Here is an 18,671-nt window from a genome sequence, read left to right as displayed (position 1 = left end):
TAAGAACAGAAAAACAGGTGGGTGAGTGGGAAAATGAAGAAAATGTTAGAATAAACAGCGTGAGCGAGAAGTGACTAACTCAGTAGAGCCTAAATAGTTACACCTAATAGAGCTTTACGCCGCATGGCGTGAAGAAACAGGAAGAAAAAACTCAGTGCAACTAGTTTTGCCTCGTACGGGAAGAAAATACGTGTATAATTATGTAATCCAATGGTACCTTGGAATGAATACGATGAATATATGAACTTCATATATTCATCGTATCTGGTACCTTGATATGTTCAATTTGAATTATATTTAACGCTAAATGGGCAACTTATTCTATATTGTTTTCTTTCTGTTAGTTTCGTCGGCCTTTAAAGTAAACTAATGAACTTTCGAACAGCCAGAGAATTAGATAATTCCAACTTTTGCGTTTTGAATAAGGGAAATAACTGCTAATACATTCATCAGATCGAAGATATTCCAGTATGTATGCTAGATCATTAAAATCAGAGAGAGATGGCTTCGTAATAGTTATCGGACTGTTTTAACAGATTTGGAAGAATTAATGAGCTTGCTATAAAAAGATATTACACGGGAGTTTTTCACTTTTTATCATTTTTATCACCGACGTCTGAACTTTCACCGATGTTATTTTCGGCTAAGTTACACTCTGGCACAATATCGTCAGACTGTGCTACTCAGTCAGCGCCATATTGACGGAGAAGCATGATTTTTAATCTCACTGTGGTATGTTCAAATTCGATTTAACTCGACTTTCAGGGTTAGTAAAAAGGCAAACTAAAATATTAAAATTTATAATTAAAAAGCATATTTGCTATATATAGCTTCTTTCATTAACAGTAATCCTTGTTAGATGATCTGAGACCAGAACCACTGGGATTTGATTCAATTGTTTTCTTTTCTTTTCAGCCTTTAAGATGCCTAGTGTTCACAGTCTGTTATACAAATAATGAACTTTTAGCTCATACATCAAAGCTAATCTTTGCAATAGCGGCTTGCATAAAACGTTGATTTTGACAGTTCTACTGACAATCTGTCGTACTGAATTTCCTATTCCGACTTATTTTAATCCTCAAATTTACTTTTGTTTTGCTCATACCACTTGTGTGGGATGTTAGGAATCATCGCCTAAAAAACCTTCTAATCCAGGGGTATGATGTTTTATTTTTCAATCCCTTCTAAAGATAGATATTTATTCACTTTTGAATGTAGCCATGGAGGTTAGGGTTCTTTGAAAAGCTGGAGTCGTAGTTAATTGTACCCGATATTAGAATACATATCTTATTCGACGTTGTTTTGTGTAGTATCGCTGAGTATTTTTACGAGTTGTGCCGTATTTATTCAAAATAAAAATAACGAATAAAAAATACTCAGCGATAGTACGCAATAAAACGTCTATAAGTTATTTATTATCTAACACGCCAAATTGTTCTTTCAGTGCAACGAATTTCGCGGATAATTATTTATGGGGAGTGTGTGACAGAAGTATTTCTATTTTCTTCAGTAAATGTAGAAATTTGTTGGTCGTCTGACTTTTTTACTTCGTTCGATTCATCTAATGAACTTGGATCTATATTTGCCAGCCGTTCCATAAAAAAATTAATGCAACTAATCGCCAGCTGCAGGCTGTCCGGTTTTTTTTTTAATATACTTATTCTTTCAGGATCACAATGTGTATGCATAGCCACAAACTCAAAGAGCCAATATTTCAGTAAACCATCGCAATTAAATGAAATAAGCAGAATTTTATGGTACTGGAATGAATAAACGATCGGGCAACTAAGCAAGCTGCAATTAAAAGGAATAGTAGAAAAGAAGCCAAAATAAATACCGGCTTCGACGAGATTTGCCGGAACCGGTTTGTCTCAGTCGCTAGTTCGGGTGCTACGATCAAGTTAGCGACGTTTTTAACTTTGAACTACTAAAAAAGTCTTAAAAAAATTTAAAGGTTTACGTCAGGTATCAATCTTGTTTTGTTCTGTTCCAAAAGGACTCTCTAGCATCACCATATAAGGAAAAAGCATCCCACTGCCATGGATTTCAACACCTGGAATATATTCTGGAGATTATGTTTTGGATTTTTAGCAACCTTAATCGTTGCTGGTAATATTCTCAACATCTGGATATTTTTCAAGCTGACACGTCGAAAGCGTTCCTCGTTTCTTCTTATCGGTTTGGGCGTCGCTGATTTACTGGTTGGAGGACTCGCCATTCCCCTTTTTGTAGCATTATTCGAAACCTCCTCAAGAACAATAGCGCGTGCGTCCGCTTCTGTTGACATGTTTATGGCTACATCGTCCATTTATACACTTGCTGTTATTTCCGTGGAGAGAATGTACGCGATTGGTTGGCCTCTTCGTCACAGAACTCTGAAATTTCGTGTTTACATCTGTGCCATTTTCCTACCGTGGATCATAGCAGCAATATTTACTGTTTTCATTCATGCAAACTTAAACCTTATTACAACTGATGGCGTAATCTGCCTTCTAGTTTTGGTTCCTGCAACACCTCTATTAGTTATGTGTGTTGCGTATTATGTTATTTGGAAGAAACAGAAATCACCGATATGTAACCATAGAAATGTCATCAGAGAAGCGAAATTAGCTAAAACATTATTTTTGATAACAGGGGCTTCTGTTTTGACCTGGCTTCCAATCCAGATTCTTTTGTTGTTGGCATATTTGCAAGTAGTTGCAAACTTTTCTCACCTGTCACTGACGGCATTCATCATCAAGGTTTTACAATATAGCAGTTCGTTCGTGAACGTAATTATTTATCCATTTAGAATCCCAGAATTTAAAAACTGCCTGTTATACTTACTGCGCTGCTGCGTGGTTCCCTATCAGCTATTTAACGCTGAGGTATCTCCATTAGCTGAGTCTGGGTCAGTTGTGTCCTTAATAGGATTCACAAATATGCAGATGTTATCAAGGAGCCCTAAGTGGGAGAGTGCAGTCTGATCGCTAAAGAAACAATGAACTGTTCATAATCTCTTGTTTTGCTTTATTGTCTAACTTCATCAATCCACACTTATTACTGACTTTATATGATACAAAATCGGGCAAATAGAGCTTGTGATTAAAATTAGACGAGTGCTAAGCCATTGGACACTTAGTAAATAAACCTCTTCAAGCGAATGGTATGCCGGCTGATAATGCCCGCGGTTAAGACTTCACCCGTAAAACGAATAATTGGCCAAGAAGCGAGGCAAATGTGTTATTAACTTTGGGCAAATGCGTTATCTTGAGAAAAGTAACAGCCAACACACATTAATTTTCGTATTGCACGTTTACAGCAACTTTTTAAACGTTTTTGTACTCTTCAGAGCAGCATTTAAAATCAGCAGTTGCTATGACTGGGCTTTTCAAGAAGAGATCGATATTTTTCCATGTGGGGTTTTAAAATTGAAACCTGGTAACTTTGGAACTGGCTTCTTCAAACTGGCTTTATTCCTATTCGACGGAAATAATCATCGGACAATAATCATCGGACAAATATCGACGTTTATGGGGGGTTATTGAGTGCAAACTGTCCAGTGAGTTGTACTACGAAGCATAATGATGGGGTATAATTTGATTTCTGATCCGATTATGTTTTGCTAGCACGTGATTGGATATACCCTTAATTTTCAAACCTTAATTCCACTTCGATAAAATTCCTCGTTTAAAATTCAATTTCAATTCAAGTTGGTGCTTTACCCTGACAATCTAGAAATAGCTCTTTACCAAAACTAACATTGAACAAAAACAAGAAACAATGCTGAAGTGACAATCTAAAACGCATTTGGCAATTTAGATAATATTCAAATTCAAAGAATTCCGAAAGGTAATAATCAACTGCTGCCTGCAACAATAAGTTTATTGGCTTATCACTAACATTCTATTACAGTATTTCCAGAGCTGCTTGAATTCAACTTTAATTCTACAATACAAACTAAAAGATAGAGAGAATTTCGAACTTAATAGATCAGTGAATCAAATAAGCATGAAAATTTTAAAAAGTGTTTCTGTGACTAATCGGCGGTTTGATTCATAATATAAATGGCTATAAAACTAGAAGATACAATATTTTTAACAATGTAATCTTTACTTTATTTATACTTTAAAAAGTAATCCATGTTAAATAAATGAAGCAATGAGAGTTTAATTGCTAGATACAGTTATTTGGACTCATGATAAAAAAAAAAAAAAAAAAAAAAAAATTAGGAGTATTGCATAAAGTTAACTAAGCCTCATTGCTGCCCGATTGCCGCACAATAAATCATTCTAGAGGAACGAACCACTCGCTCAGTCCATCCCCCCCCCCAAAAAAAAAATAAACAGCAACAACAACAACGACAAAAACACGTGCCTGAGATATCTAAGAAATCCGTGCCTCTCCAAATCATAGCAGTGGAGTTTATTTCAATTGAAACCACCCATAGCGTTTGAGGTCACTTTATCAAAAAAGAAATAATATCAGAGATTTCTCATGGATAATCAAATTGCGTATTTTGGTTATTCACAACATCACGGAAAATCTAACTATACCCTTCCCTGAGTGAAAATTTCCTATTTAGCATCGCAATATGCGATTCTCTTCAAATGAATAGCTTGAGAGGAAGGCCCAATTGTAGATCTTCGAGTCCTAATACACTGAAATATGTTCTTGAGAGTTGTCTGAAAATCTGGCATTCTTAGCGGATAAATAAGCACGTTGACAAGTGAATTGCTGAACTGTAAAAGCTTGATAAGGTAAATCAATATGTGGGGAATCCGGAAACCTTCAAATACTAACAAAATCTGGGAAATTTGAAATGGAGTCCAAGTAAAAAGAGAGGCTCCTGTAATCAAAAGTAACGTGTTGGCTAATTTGGATTCTCTTGCAGCTCTGTGATTTCGAACTCCCTTTGTCGATTTCTGCTTTATCCAAATACTAAGATAAGCGACACAAATAGTTAGTAATGGCGTGACCAGGAATAATATTAGAAGAATATTGTAACTTTGTAGTTCTATCTCGTTGAAGTGAAGAATCATTAAAAGAGTGAATATTGCCCCTGATACCCACGGTATGGCAATGGCAGAGATGTAACTACAAAATGTCAGAGTTCTATGACGTAGAGGCCATATGGTGGCAAACATTCTCTCCAGGGAAACTACTGCAAGTGTGTAGATGGACGTTAAACCAGTAAAAACGTCAAACGAAGTCGACACGTGCCACAGTGAGGGTGAACTTTCCATGCTGCTGTTTTTTATAAAAAATGGAATTGTTAATAATCCGACCAGTAAATCAGTAACAGCTAAACTGATTAGTAGAAAGTAGGTGCGTTTGCGACGTCTCTGTTTGTGGAATGCCCAGATGGTAAAGAAATTGCTCAAAACTATCAGTACCGCCAAGAGTCCAAAAACCGAACTCCAAAACTTGTTCCATGAGTTGAAATCCATTTTGGTTGACAATTATTTCCTTTTGACGTCTTGTGGCTTACTTTTCCTGAATAAAATGAAAATTTTAAACTTACCAGGTGGATATAAATAAAGTCGTCCGTCGTCATCATTATACTGGTAAAAATTATAGCTGCCCTCTTTGATATTTATTACAACAGCGGGAGGCTGGGAAGGGGAAGAAATTAGTACGGGGGGAGCAAGGGGAAGGAGCGATCGTCAAAAAAAGGAGAGGGGATGAGCCAGAAAATATTTATTCACCTTTCCTCGCTCCCCCACCCCCACCGTCGATTCTGAGTCAAAATCAGACGATCGCGAGCTTCTTGGAGTAAACTCATCCTAATAAGACACCTGCATTGCTGGCTGTTTGTTGTTATTGTACTTCACTGCGAAGGAAGAGGAACAACCTTTGCAGCTTTCTGTATGAAAGTAGGTGATACTAGTTAGGAGAGGTAACCCACCTATGTACGGTATTCTTCTCTTTCATGAAACACACTTTGCTATCTTTCACCTGCATTAAGCAGGGAGCAAATAACGTGTGAATCTAATAAGAATATCCCGCGATATTGTACGGATACTGTTGTCTAATCTTCCATAAAACACATTCTCCATTGCTGTTATCTTAGTTAGTAAAGTAATCTGTTTATTCTAGGAAAGTTCTAGAGCTAGAATAATCAAATTTTTCTTTCGAAGCTCTACTATGGCTCAAATGCACATGTTTACAGTGCACAATGGAATTATATTTGCATCAAACAATTAATCGAAAATTAAAAAAAAAAATGAAAAAAAGAAAGCTACATTAACTTGGAAAAAAAATCTTGAATTTGACAAAAGTAATTCTTAATAGGAAAAAGGAATATCACGAATTCGTGCTTAAGATATCTGATGTCTTTTCTTTTGCCGCCAGTGTGACTTCATATAATTATTGGTATGCTTTAAACTCTTTTTAGGTATTTTCCCTTCAACTAAGGAGACTTCAGTCTTACAGTTGTAGACGGCGTCCGTAACAAATAGAAAAGCTGTCAATTCAGAACAAACATATCGGCGGTGTCACGTGCTGAAAAACATATTTACCTCGATGGTTAAAGCTTTCTGTGCTACTGGTCAGGCAATATTCTAACAGAGCAACAGAATAATAAAATAACTTTCTATTCCACATGTAGTGTAGTTGTTTGGGCAGAACTAAAGTAAAGTTTCTGGATGAACGTGTGACAACGAAAATCAGCGACGAATTTGTAACCCTTGGCACGAATACAACTGAGCCGTTGCCGACTGCAAGAGACATCTTGGCGTTGAATCCTCGAAAGGGAATAACCCGAAAATGAAGTATTTGAAGGAAAAAACTGTCTTAAATTCTGGGATTCTGAACGGATAAGGCATCAATGTCAAAAATCGGGTGAAAAAGTTGATTATAAAAGTTATGAACTGGATATGCGAGAAATCGTCTGTGACTTTTCAGAGATAACAAAATGTTCAAAGTTTTAAAAGGGAGCCCTATTATGAGAGAATTTTTGTTTTTAGAGTCGGTTTCTTCGCCAGATTTTCTACTCTCTTGACTTAACTATGGATACTATTTGGCGATTCCTGCTTCTTTCAAGAAGCAATAAAGATTTCTGCGCAAAAAAGCTATCACAGAGGCCCCACTAATAAACCTAAGCTAAAATGTGCAAAATTTGTCCTTGTCTATGATATTAAGCTGCCTAACACTATTTAGGTGGTAATTATTACCACTATGATCCACGTTTTGGTAATTACGTAGATATAAACTCAAAAGTTAAGAGTTAGGTAACAAAGATACCAGCCAAGGTTAACATTTCCTTCGAGAGAAACTTTAGCATCGATAGATAAACTGCGCCACACAGACTTATTCGAACCTATATTTGAACCGGCAAACAATGAGTATTCCAGAGGAACTCAGAACCGCAAGACGTTTATGGGAGTTCTCACAATTAACTCAAAGGAAGATATCTTTAAAACAGACAGTGTATTTAAGAAAATCACACTCACCATTTTCTTGAGAAGGAATCCTAAAAGCAGACAAGACCGAAAACGTCCTCCCTGAGTAAAAAAAGGAAACAGCAACATTTAAGCAGCTGTTTGTTTGTGACGCAGTCTAACTCGCTGTCAAATTTCTCTGTTCTATTCATTATAGCATGGCCATAAAACGTAATTTGAGAGGTTTGGGAATGACATGCCAACATCTGTTGCTCTCTTACAACCATTCTTCAAAAAATTGAGAAGACAACGAAAAAAAGGCGCTCACGCATACAGAGACACAAACAAACTATATATCTTATAAATGAATAAAGGCTGATAGTTTCGAAAGAAACTGTTTGGGGCTGCGTAGATGGGAGTAACGAAATAATTTGGATATATCAACAAAGTTGAAATGGTAAATTAGCCACCGTAATGATTACAAAAGCTGACGTTTCGAGCGTTAGCCCTTCGTCGGAGCGAAACGATCCATTAAGATCACCGATCACTTCACGTGCACCTCCGCCAATGTAATCTATTGCATAACTTGCACTTATTGCAAAAAGATATACATCGGCGAAACAGGCAGAAGACTAGGTGACCGATTCCGAGAACACCTTCGAGACGTGGAAAGGAATGACGAGGACACATCGAAACTAGTCGCTAGACATTTTAATTTACCTAATCATTCTAAGCAACACATGGGAATCTGCGGTCTTTCCTTGCACTTAGTGGCACGGAAAGCCGTAAAAATCTTGAACAAAAGCTCATCTTTCAAACCGGTAGTCTAAATCCCACAGGGATCGACGAACGCTTTTCATTCCACTAATTTATTCATGTTTTTTTCCTTGCCATGCTCTCACCAATAACGTAGCTCCATATTCTGCCTTAAAAAGCACACACAACCCACAATTCCTCTATTCGCTCCGACGAAGGGCTAACGCTCGAAACGTCAGCTTTTGTAATCATTACGGTGGCTAATTTACCATTTCAACTTTGTTGATATATCCAAAATATATATCTTATAGATATTTGGTTTTATCTTTTCCATCTACTAGCAAAAAAAAAAAAAAAAAAAAAGCTGCTGGAAGGTAGCTCGTTCTCCGAAGTTAGTGCGAGCCCATCTTTTAAATGAATAGGTACCCCACACTGTATATTTCTGACCAGGACACTCAAATATATTGAAGAAAAAATAGTTTAATAGTCTAATAAAAACCACTGCACAGTTGAATTGATTCCAACAACTTTTACAACAAAGACAGGATTTCATTTAGGAACTATTTACTGAAATTTATACATGCCTGCATTAGGTATACCAAATAGGATATGGCACATTTGACAGCGATTTTTCTGAGAACCTTTCTTACAAATGTATATGCAGATATTTCCATAGAGATGTTAATCCAAAAGGACTTAAAACATCATGTCACATTATACCATGTCACTTAAGCAAATCTTTGGAAATTTCCATGCACATTTCTGGATCAATTGTAACCGTAGATCTTAAATTTTGCTGTGTTAATGGAAGGTCTATCGAAATTTCCATGCACATGTCTAGATCGATTATAGCTGAACATCTTACATTATATCATGTTAATAAAAGGTCTCTGGAAATTCCCATGCACATTTCTAGATCGATTGAAGCTGAACATCTTACATTATACCATGTTAATAGAAGGTCTATGGAGATTTCCATACACATGTCAGGATCAGTTATAACCGTACATCTTACATTTTGCTGTGTCAATGGAAGATCTCTGGAAATTTCCATACACATGTCAGGATCAATTACAACCGTACATCTTAAATTTTGCTGTGTTAATGGAAGGTCTTTGGAAATTACCATGCACATGCCTAGATCGATTGTAGCTGAATATCTTACATTATACGATGTTAATGGAAGGTCTAAGGAAACTTCCATGCACATGTCTAGATCGATTATAGCTGAAAATCTCACATTATACCATGTTGATGGAAGGTTTATGGAATTTTCCATGCACATGTCTAGGTCGATTATAGCTGAACATGTTACATTTTACCATGTTAGTAGAAGATCTGTGGAAATTTCCATGCACATATGTGAATCGATTGTAACTGAACATCTTACGTCATTTTATTGTACAGAAGATCTAGGGAAATTTCCATGCACAATTGTCTGGATTGATCATCACTGAAAGATTCTTTCATTTGCGCCATGTTGCTGGAGTATCCATGGAAATTTCCGTGCATATTGTGTGGATCGATTATAGCTCAAAATCTTACATTTTAACATGTCGATGGAAGATCTATGGAAATTTCCATGCACATTGTGTGTATCGATTATAGCTGAGCATCTTATATCTTACCATGTCGATGGAAGATCTATAGAAATTTCTATGCGCATCTAGATCGATTACTACAAACACATATTGTTGATTAGTATAAACGATGACTCATTTCACTCTAGATCTGTGAAGGGTTAACTTTCGAAAGTTAGCCTTACAAACTAATTGCGGGGGCTAAATTTGCATTAGCATCTCAGTTGACAAAACCAAATTGAATTATCTTGTAGTACTCAGAATCGATGCAATATTGATATCGTTTTCACTGCTTTTTAGTTGTTTTTGTTTTTGTTTTCCTATCTCCAGTATGAACAATAACTGTTCTGGCTAATTCCTAGCTGAAGGCCTTCATTTCAATTTTATCTCTTCGGGGTTATAATATCTTTCCTTGAGTATAATTGGCTCAAACTCCAACTAGTCACTAACGATACATCACTGTATTACAAAAGCAATTTTAATCCAGCAAAAATGCATCAATAAAAGGAAATTGAAATAATAAATTTTCCGATCAATTAGTTAGCTAAAATATTTTAGACAGTCAGCTGTTAATCGATCTCGATTCATCTGCTCTACATGCAAAACATTTATGCAGTATTGCTTTATGATGCGTTCAGTAATTTGTGTTACGTTGGAATCATGCACGGAAATTTACAGAACATTTTATCCTGAGATCCTCTCTTAAAATAAGATAAAATAAGATAACATAGTTTATTTATCCACGTAACGCCTATAGGAGCATTTGGCGTACTCGTTTACGATGCGCACGTGCAATTATAAAATACTGAAAATAATGAAAGTTACATAAGTATAAAAGATGATAAATAGTCATTTGCGATACAATATATCGTTGGCATTGTTGCCGACGATATTATCACAGTTCTTTTGGAAATTCCTAGCGCATTGACTTTGTCCGTTATTTCCTCCCATATTCGAGTTTTGTTTTTGTTCGAAAATGTTGAGAAAAACTCACTCTTAATAACGTTGATATTTTCTTCCGCCTCTTCAAAAATAACTGCATATTCGGCAGGTGTAAAGTTCGGCTTTCTTGCGCGCTTTGCCGGGGAAGGAGCAACATTTTCTGCCATGTTGTCTCGCCACTAGCACGCGCGAGCGAACAAATCACGCAACGCCTGGGTTATAACCATGGCAACTGCATGGATAGCGAGTTATCCATTGGATAGTTACACGCCTCGCTATCCGTGCTTTCTGCAACAACTTTTTATCTGCTGGATAACTATCCAGTGAATAGCCTTATTATCCACTTGATAAGCTTATCCAGTGGATAAATTTATCCATCCTTTGAACAACCGGGGCCTGGTGTATTGCTTTATTGTCAAAACATCCCGATGAAGTGCGCGTGAGTCAAACAAAACGCCAAGGAGAAATAAAATGAGTGATAAACTACTTTTTCGCAGAAGTGCAGAGCGGCTGACTGGCTCGACCTCGAAAATAAAAAAAAAAAAACAGTAGATAGTCAAAGACTGCATGTGGCTACTGGCATAGCACATTTTTTGTAGCATGATTGAAAGGAACTTGAGGTTCTCTAATGATGCTAGAAGGTAGTGTTGCAGAATATTTGTATCACATGGAGAACAGCTACCAGCTGCATCTCACCTATTTATGACTAACTTGTTTCACAAGTGAAAGATGATTCAAGAATGTATTGTCTAATTGACATTTAACCAATAATTAAATGGCAACAAATAATCATAGTTACAACATATTAGAGAGGACGTCCCCTCTACTAACTATGGTTACAATGATAATAATGATAACAATAGTAATATATTAATAATTTAAAGGGACTAGCTCGAAAGCCTCAGGGTACCCCTATCCTCTGGGCTCCAAAAATGATTACTCATGCTTCTCTTAAATTCGCCTGTTAATTTACAATAATTTTTTGTTATCTCATTGCAATTCCTTATTTTGAGACTTTTGTTTTAGGATATTTCGTCATTCTGCGTCTTATATAATTTGCATATGTTATCTTTTGTTTTACATGTATACGCAGTTAGTCATTGTTTTCACTGCCGTGCAAGAGACACGCATAAGAGTGCTTCTGTATTTGGAGGGCCGCAAGCTTTTTATTTATTCTAAAGATCAGCATATCGATAACGAAACCTGATATTAGACGGTCAGCAGTAAATCGACTTCAACTGCTTTACATGCAAATACAGTTATGTAGTATTGCTTTGGGATGCGTTCAGTTTTGTGTTTCCAGAATCACATTTAACAGTACTATATAGAACCAGCATAAATCCTTCCAAGGTTTTCCTCCGAGTTTTCGAAAATTATCACAGATCTGGAAACACGTCCGGAGGCGAATTTGATTGGCCGATCGAGACAATGGCCTCTCGGTCGATTCGACCTGAGGAGACCCGTGGTTCTAAAACAAGGCTTGTTGACGCCAAGAGACGGCGTGATCCCCGGCGGGGCTCGGTTTGCAAAGGAGGCAAGGCTACCGAGCTGGTTTTCAACGGTCGTGTGTCGTGGTGAATGTGTACGTGGGTGTTGAAACTCTAAACTGGAAAGTTTGAAAACAAACTGCGGTTTGACGTCGGTTTCACGGGGAAGATTGAGTTGGTGGTGGGTTGAAATGAGATCCTAATATATGTGCTCGGGTTATGAGTTGGATTTGGGGCTGTCCAGTCATTTTGAGCTTGGAGTTTTCGCTTCTTGGACCTGGCGTTCGGAAATGGATTGTGCAACCTTGTCCTTTTCTTAATAGTAGGAAACCTTGAATTGGATAACTCACTAAAATGGCTTCTTCGCGACAAAGTAAGCGGTCAGACAACAAGCGATGCACTGTGGAAGTACAGTGAAGTATTTCTAATGAGGATTTGACAATAGTTTTTATTGCACGTATCGTAAATATTCCCACACAAACTCTTGTAATTTCGCCGTGACGCTTATTACGCAAGTTGATTATCTCACAGCTGGAGCTTGGGCTGCCTGTGGATAGTCTAGATACATTTCTTAGTTGTTGAGAAATTCAGAGCTCCCAATTTTATCATAAATATAGAGTGAGAATAGAGATTAGGTCTTACGTATGAAAATCAGAGGTTGGTCAATTTTCCTGGCCACTCAAAGACGGTTATCTTGCTGTGCGTTAACAGAAAATAAAGGCTAAGAGGTTGATATTTCATTTACAAATTTGTATGGGGTTCGTTGTAACGCTCAGTTTACGTGACGACACGTCAGGATAAGTGACGATGCGTGATGCAAGGCGTAACCCGTCTTGAAAGAGCAAGGAGAAAAGGAACCCTGCGAAGCAGAACTTTGAGCTTAATTCAAGACTGACTTTGAATTATTTCCAATTGACCTTACTTCCAACATTATTCGATTGAAGTGTAGTTCTGGAAACCGAAATTCCGAAACACGTGTTCCGGTCCTCCTTTCTTTTTCAAGATGGGATGTAATTAGTTATGCTGAGTTTGTCGGGATTTCCTATTTTCGGAATTGCCCCAGAGTATTGAAATGTTGGTTATGGTTTATTTAACTATCACTAGTAGTAGCTATCGCTAAGTGCCAAGGAGCAAGACAAATACTGAATATTTATATCGAAATTGAAATAAGGGCTTATCACAATTGAAATGGGCAAGGCATACTGTAAACAATATTGTTGAACTCCAAGTGACAGTGCAGAGCACAAGTAATGCCTTTCATTATCCAGTTGTGCTTCTTAGAGTACAAATAACGCGTGAGACGAGTACAACTATTACGCGATATTTGTCCTCCAGATATATCCGCGAAATTCACCCGTACTGAAATAACAATTTGGCGTGTTGGATAACAAATCTCCTATTAGACGTTTTGTTGTGTAGTATCGCTGAGTATTTTTACCCGTTGTTTGTATTTTGGCTTGTCCTACTGCCTCGTCAAAATACTGCACAGCTCGTAAAAATACTCAGCGATACTACTAATAAGATATATTTATTATCCAACTACACTCCGTAAAGTACAAATAACGCCATAGACGAGTAGAAATATCAAGCGGTATTTGTAATCCAGAGAACCATTTAGACAGGTTTTCTCGCATCGCGTAAAGCGAAGAATTGGATTGAGGTTACGAAAAAAAAGGCGGACAATTTGACGATCTGACGACGAAAAAAATGTTTATTTTACCACAAGATGCAAATAACGATAAAAACAAGACAGTCACACAAAAACGAATAAAAGTGGCGAGGGAGTCCAAAGAGAAACCATGGGGGTGAGAGAGCAAAAAAATTAAAGTTAATAGTAACAGTAAGGCCAGGATCGAAGGTAAAATACAATGAAGGCAAATATAGGTTAACCAATTACATAGCCTGAGTTACCAAAATATGAAGTATGGCTAAGTATGATAAAGTATGTAAGAGTGTGTTTATAGATAATATCAAATATGTGAAGAAAGATAAGTAATTGCTTTAAGAATTTTTAAGCTAATAATTCACACAAACTTCTTTTTTCAGTTTCGTTTTGAATGAGTGGAGAGAATTACATTCTTTAATATCATTTTCTAAAGAGTTATAATAACTAGGTCCTTGAAAACTGACAGAAGATTTTCGAAGGTTAGTTCTACAAAAAGGAAGGTGAAAAGCGCTCACGTATCTAGTGGCATAGCTAAGGACTTGTTTGTTTAAAGAAAAATAATTGTTGAACTTTGGAGGCAAAAGAGAATGGTTAAAAGAAAACGTAAGTTTACCCAATTCTAGTTCTCTAACATCGAAAAGTTTTAGTAGCTCTAATTCTTTAAAGATAGGGTTTGAATGTGAATCGAAAGTTGATTGATGATGATCGTTTTAATTGATGATCGTTTTAATTGATGATCGATGAGCGTTTAATTCCATACTCTAGCAGCTAAGGCTGAATTACAGTATGGGTCAGTATTACACAGGTACAACATTAAATATGCATCTTACTGATGTCGAACAGTAACAAAATTATTAAGTCTGTCTGCGGCCCTTCTAAACCGATCTACTCGAACATTGCCGGCTCGCAAAGAATAAACAATGGACCTCTTGTGGTTTCTTGTTGTGAATGTGTGGAAAACATCTCCCTCATGTTGGACTGAAAATAAAGCGATAATTACATAATTCAATATCTTCGGGTTTGAGGTGTTTCTCGCAAGCGTGCACGTCGTCGTTTTTTATCTGCTCCCTGAAATCCTGGTCGATTTTAGGTTCTTTTATTACTTCTCCGAGCCAGTCGTTGCGCCATTTTCGATGAGCCTCGTCTTTCGTGACAGGCAGCTAAAAATTCCTAGTCCCTTCGATTGTCTGCACGATCCGCAGCCAAGGACGGAGCAGTTGACCCCTGGCATCACTTATGAATCCTCTTCAGATAATATTTCAGTTAGATTATTTCTATATCATCCGTAAAAAAAGAATAAACTCGAAGCAAGGCTAATCGCTGCTCGCCATCTTCATATCTTGTGCACCTTCGCGGTCATGTGACGTGCCATAAACCAACACAAAGAGTTCCATCATTTGAAGTTCACCGGCTTTCATAACCAGTTCCCTCTATTAACTCTGCTCAAAATAAACACATTTTGCATACTAAAAAGATGTTGTTTGTTTCGTACAAATGAATGTCACTCAGCTTATTTTTCGGCCACGATTTCCCTTCAATTGTATCGCTCACAGTCAGTGAAAAGATTTGATTCATGAATTTAGACACTAGAGCACTTAAACTGCACTCTCCTGTTTACAGCTCGTTGATAAGAGCTGCATATTTGTAAAGCCTATTAAGGACACCACTGACCCTTGCTCAACTGATGGAGATAACCCAGCTCTAAATATCTGAAAGGGAACTACGCGAAAGCGAAAAAAGCGTAACAAGCAGTTTTTAAAATCTGGAATTCTTAGTGGATAAATAATTACATTCACGAACGAATTGCTGTATTGTAAAGCCTTGACGATGAATACTATCAGTTGAAAATGAGAAAAATTTGCAGTTATTTGCAAATTTTCTAAAAGATTAAAAATTTGGAATGGAAGCCAGGTCAAAACAGAAGCTCCTGTTATCAAAAATAATGTATTAGCCAATTTGGCTTCTCTGATGACATTACTATGATTACATACCGGTGATTTCTGTTTCATCCAAACAACATAATACGCAGCACACATAACTAATAGAGGTGTTGCTGGAATAAAAACTAGAAGGTACATTATTTTATCCCTTGTAATAAAGTTTGCACGGATGGAAACAGTGAATATTGCTGCTATGATCCACGGTAGGGAAATGGCACACATGTAAACACGAAAGTTTGCAGTTCTATGACGAAAAGGCCAACCAATGGCGAACATTCTCTCCAAGGAAATAACAGCAAGTGTATAAATGGACGATGTTCCCATAAAGATGTCAACAGGACTGAACACGCGTCCTATTGTTCTTGAGGAGGTTTCATATGTTGCTATGAAAAGGGGAATGGCCAAAACTCCAACAAGTAAATCGGCTACGCCCAAACCGATCAGAAGAAACGAGGAACGCTTTCGACTTTTCAGCTTAAAAAATATCCAGATAATGAGAATATTTCCAGCAACGATCACCGTTGCTAAAAATCCAAAACATAATCTCCAGAAGATGTTCCAGGTGTTGAAATCCATGGCAGTGGGCTGTTGTTTCCCTATACGGTGATAATCGAGAGTCCTTCTGGTAACAAAACAAAGCAAGATTTTAGCTATGTTACGTGAATATTTTTCTTTGTTAGTAATCATTAGGAAGTTAAAGTTTGCCGCGCCAGAATGATCCAAAAGGATTCGCAGTCCAAGCTTCGATAAATAATAGAAGAAGTAATGCGGCACACGAGGACGGACAACTTTGAGCGAAGAAAGACATATACTCAATAAAAGATCTAAAGAGTTTCATAAAATACGTTTCGGTCCGAGACCTTCATAATTACTATATATAGAAAACAAGTTAACAGGCTTCGAGCCAACAGAGACGCCACACCAGAAGGATCCAAAAGGATTCGCAGTCCAAACCTTGATAAATAATAGAGGAAGTAATGTGGCATATGGGGACGGACAACTTCGAGCGAAGAAAGACATATACTCAATAAAAGATCTAAAGAGTTTCATAAAATACGTTTCGGTCCGAGACCTTCATAATTACTATATATAGAAACAAGTTAACAGGCTTCGAGCCAACAGAGACGCCACACCAGAAGGATCCAAAAGGATTCGCAGTCCAAACCTTGATAAATAATAGAGGAAGTAATGTGGCATATGGGGACGGACAACTTCGAGCGAAGAAAGACATATACTCAATAAAAAACCTAAAAAGTTTCATAAAATACGTTTCGGTCCGAGACCTTCATCAGTTGTAATACAATAACTTACAAACTCCTTAAATAGGTTTACAAAGAGGGCGTGATGACACGTATTAACAAAAACAGTAATTATGTGCTGTTCCGCATTTACAACGTAACTTAAGTATCTTTCAGTTTTCCCTTGTTACGTTGCCCGTTGCGTTACTCCTTTAGATTTGTTTATGCCCGCTACCTTTCCTCGCTTTTTTTATTGGACAGCACTTTCAGTTTATATTATGGTTTGTACTAGCTCCTCGAGGTAGTCGGAATTTTCCCTCGCTAGATTTTTCACCAAAAAACAATAATTAGTATTATCGGTTACACTGCTGGTGAATCGCTTCGGACACTCTCCAAAGCTTAGGACGCTTTCGAGTTCACCTCTATGCGAGATGGATCAGAACAAATTACTGCGCGAAAAACTATCACAATCTACGAGAAAAACAAACCTAGAAATTAAAAAATTGTCAAATCCACTGAAAATGTTAAGGAACCAGCGTTGAAATAAGGAGAGAATTGTACTAAAATTCCCAATCAAAGCTCAGACCGGGACCTTTGATGCCCGCTCAATTTGAAAAAATTCTCCACATTAATCATAGTTTATTCTTTTTTTGGAGTGAAATTTCTGGCGCTTATTCAAGCCGAAAGGTGCCAGAGAGAACAACTGTGCGCTCCAATATGCTTCTTTGGTAATTAAAAGTTTCTCGATGTTACCTGAATTGTTTACGGTCGCCTGCATTTGATCAAAGCATTGGAATGAGAAATCGCTTAAATCATGTGGTGTTTTATTAAAATGCGCCGCTACTTCACAGGTCTTTTTCTTAGTGATCATAGCAGACTTATGATTGCAAAATCTAACTCTTAAGTCATTTGTTGTGGAACCAATGTATTGTAGGCGACATTTCTTGCATGAAGCCAAATAAATAATGTTCTTTGAATCACAGGAAAGTTTCGATCGTATCTTGTAACTTTTGCCTGTTTGAAAACTTTAAAAGGAATTAGATTCAACCAAGAAGTTGCCACATAGATCGCATCCTGTTCTATTCATTTCAAACATCCTTTAACCTCAGCAGCCCCTTCGCATTCGATGTCAGGGCCATAACGAGATGGTGCCAACAGTTCTTTAAGGTTTTTAGATCTGCAAAAGGATGCTATGATGGAATTTAAAGGAAAAAGCTCTTTTAACTTGGGATTGGATTCCAAAATACCCAGATGTTTTCTATAATGATGCCACTTACATCAGGTAAATTTGGATTAAATGTGGTCACAAATTAATGGGAATAATTTCCTCTTAGATCCTGCATGAGTTCTAAGTAGATCACTTCTAGGTATGGTAGAGACCTTACGAAACTGATCTTCTACTAACTTAGAAGGGTAACCTTGATTAACTAGATAACCCTTGTATTCAGTTATTCTCTGGGCAAGAAAAGCTTGCTCAGAGCAGATTATTTGTAGCCTCTTCGCCACGCTATAAGGAATAGCTTTGAAAACGTGTTGTTTAGGATGAGCACTTGATGGTGGGAGGTACAGATGACTATCAGTTGGCTTTGAATAAACGTCTGTCCGAATAAAACCCTTGATAAGATGTAGAGTTAATTCTAGCACATAAAGCTCTCGTTCAGAAAAAAAACTAATTCGAATTTTATAGTGGGGTATAAAAAG

The 18,671-nt window shown here is 37.2% G+C and overlaps 3 protein-coding genes across 3 annotated transcripts; 1 reads left to right on the top strand and 2 right to left on the bottom strand.

Moving 5' to 3' along the window:
* The first annotated feature begins 1,994 nt into the window (after positions 1-1,994).
* LOC148736453 (adenosine receptor A3-like) lies at positions 1,995-3,361 on the top strand. Its single transcript, XM_088755015.1, has one exon. The coding sequence runs from the start codon at positions 2,040-2,042 to the stop codon at positions 2,964-2,966; it is 927 nt and encodes a 308-aa protein (XP_088611141.1). The 5' UTR covers positions 1,995-2,039; the 3' UTR covers positions 2,967-3,361.
* Positions 3,362-3,846: 485 nt separating this feature from the next.
* LOC111323759 (putative trace amine-associated receptor 3) lies at positions 3,847-7,614 on the bottom strand. The gene is made up of 2 exons (XM_022927186.2): positions 7,434-7,614; positions 3,847-5,475 (listed from the first exon to the last, which is right to left on the bottom strand). The coding sequence occupies exon 2, from the start codon at positions 5,427-5,429 to the stop codon at positions 4,557-4,559; it is 873 nt and encodes a 290-aa protein (XP_022782921.2). The 5' UTR covers positions 5,430-5,475; positions 7,434-7,614; the 3' UTR covers positions 3,847-4,556.
* A 6,477-nt stretch (positions 7,615-14,091) lies between these two features.
* On the bottom strand, positions 14,092-16,324 carry LOC148736452 (histamine H2 receptor-like). The gene has a single exon (XM_088754868.1). The coding sequence runs from the start codon at positions 16,306-16,308 to the stop codon at positions 15,388-15,390; it is 921 nt and encodes a 306-aa protein (XP_088610994.1). The 5' UTR covers positions 16,309-16,324; the 3' UTR covers positions 14,092-15,387.
* Positions 16,325-18,671: the final 2,347 nt, after the last annotated feature.

This window comes from Stylophora pistillata, chromosome 3, assembly GCF_964205215.1.
Source record: "Stylophora pistillata chromosome 3, jaStyPist1.2, whole genome shotgun sequence".
Lineage (NCBI taxonomy): Eukaryota > Metazoa > Cnidaria > Anthozoa > Scleractinia > Pocilloporidae > Stylophora > Stylophora pistillata.
The sequence above is the reverse complement of the archived record's forward strand: the minus strand, read 5'-3'. Positions and strand labels throughout refer to the sequence as shown.

Coding starts and splice junctions, on each gene's coding strand:
- LOC148736453 (XM_088755015.1), top strand. CDS start 2,040: ATGGATTTCAACACCTGGAATATATTCTGGAGATTATGTTTTGGATTT.
- LOC111323759 (XM_022927186.2), bottom strand. CDS start 5,429: ATGGATTTCAACTCATGGAACAAGTTTTGGAGTTCGGTTTTTGGACTC.
- LOC148736452 (XM_088754868.1), bottom strand. CDS start 16,308: ATGGATTTCAACACCTGGAACATCTTCTGGAGATTATGTTTTGGATTT.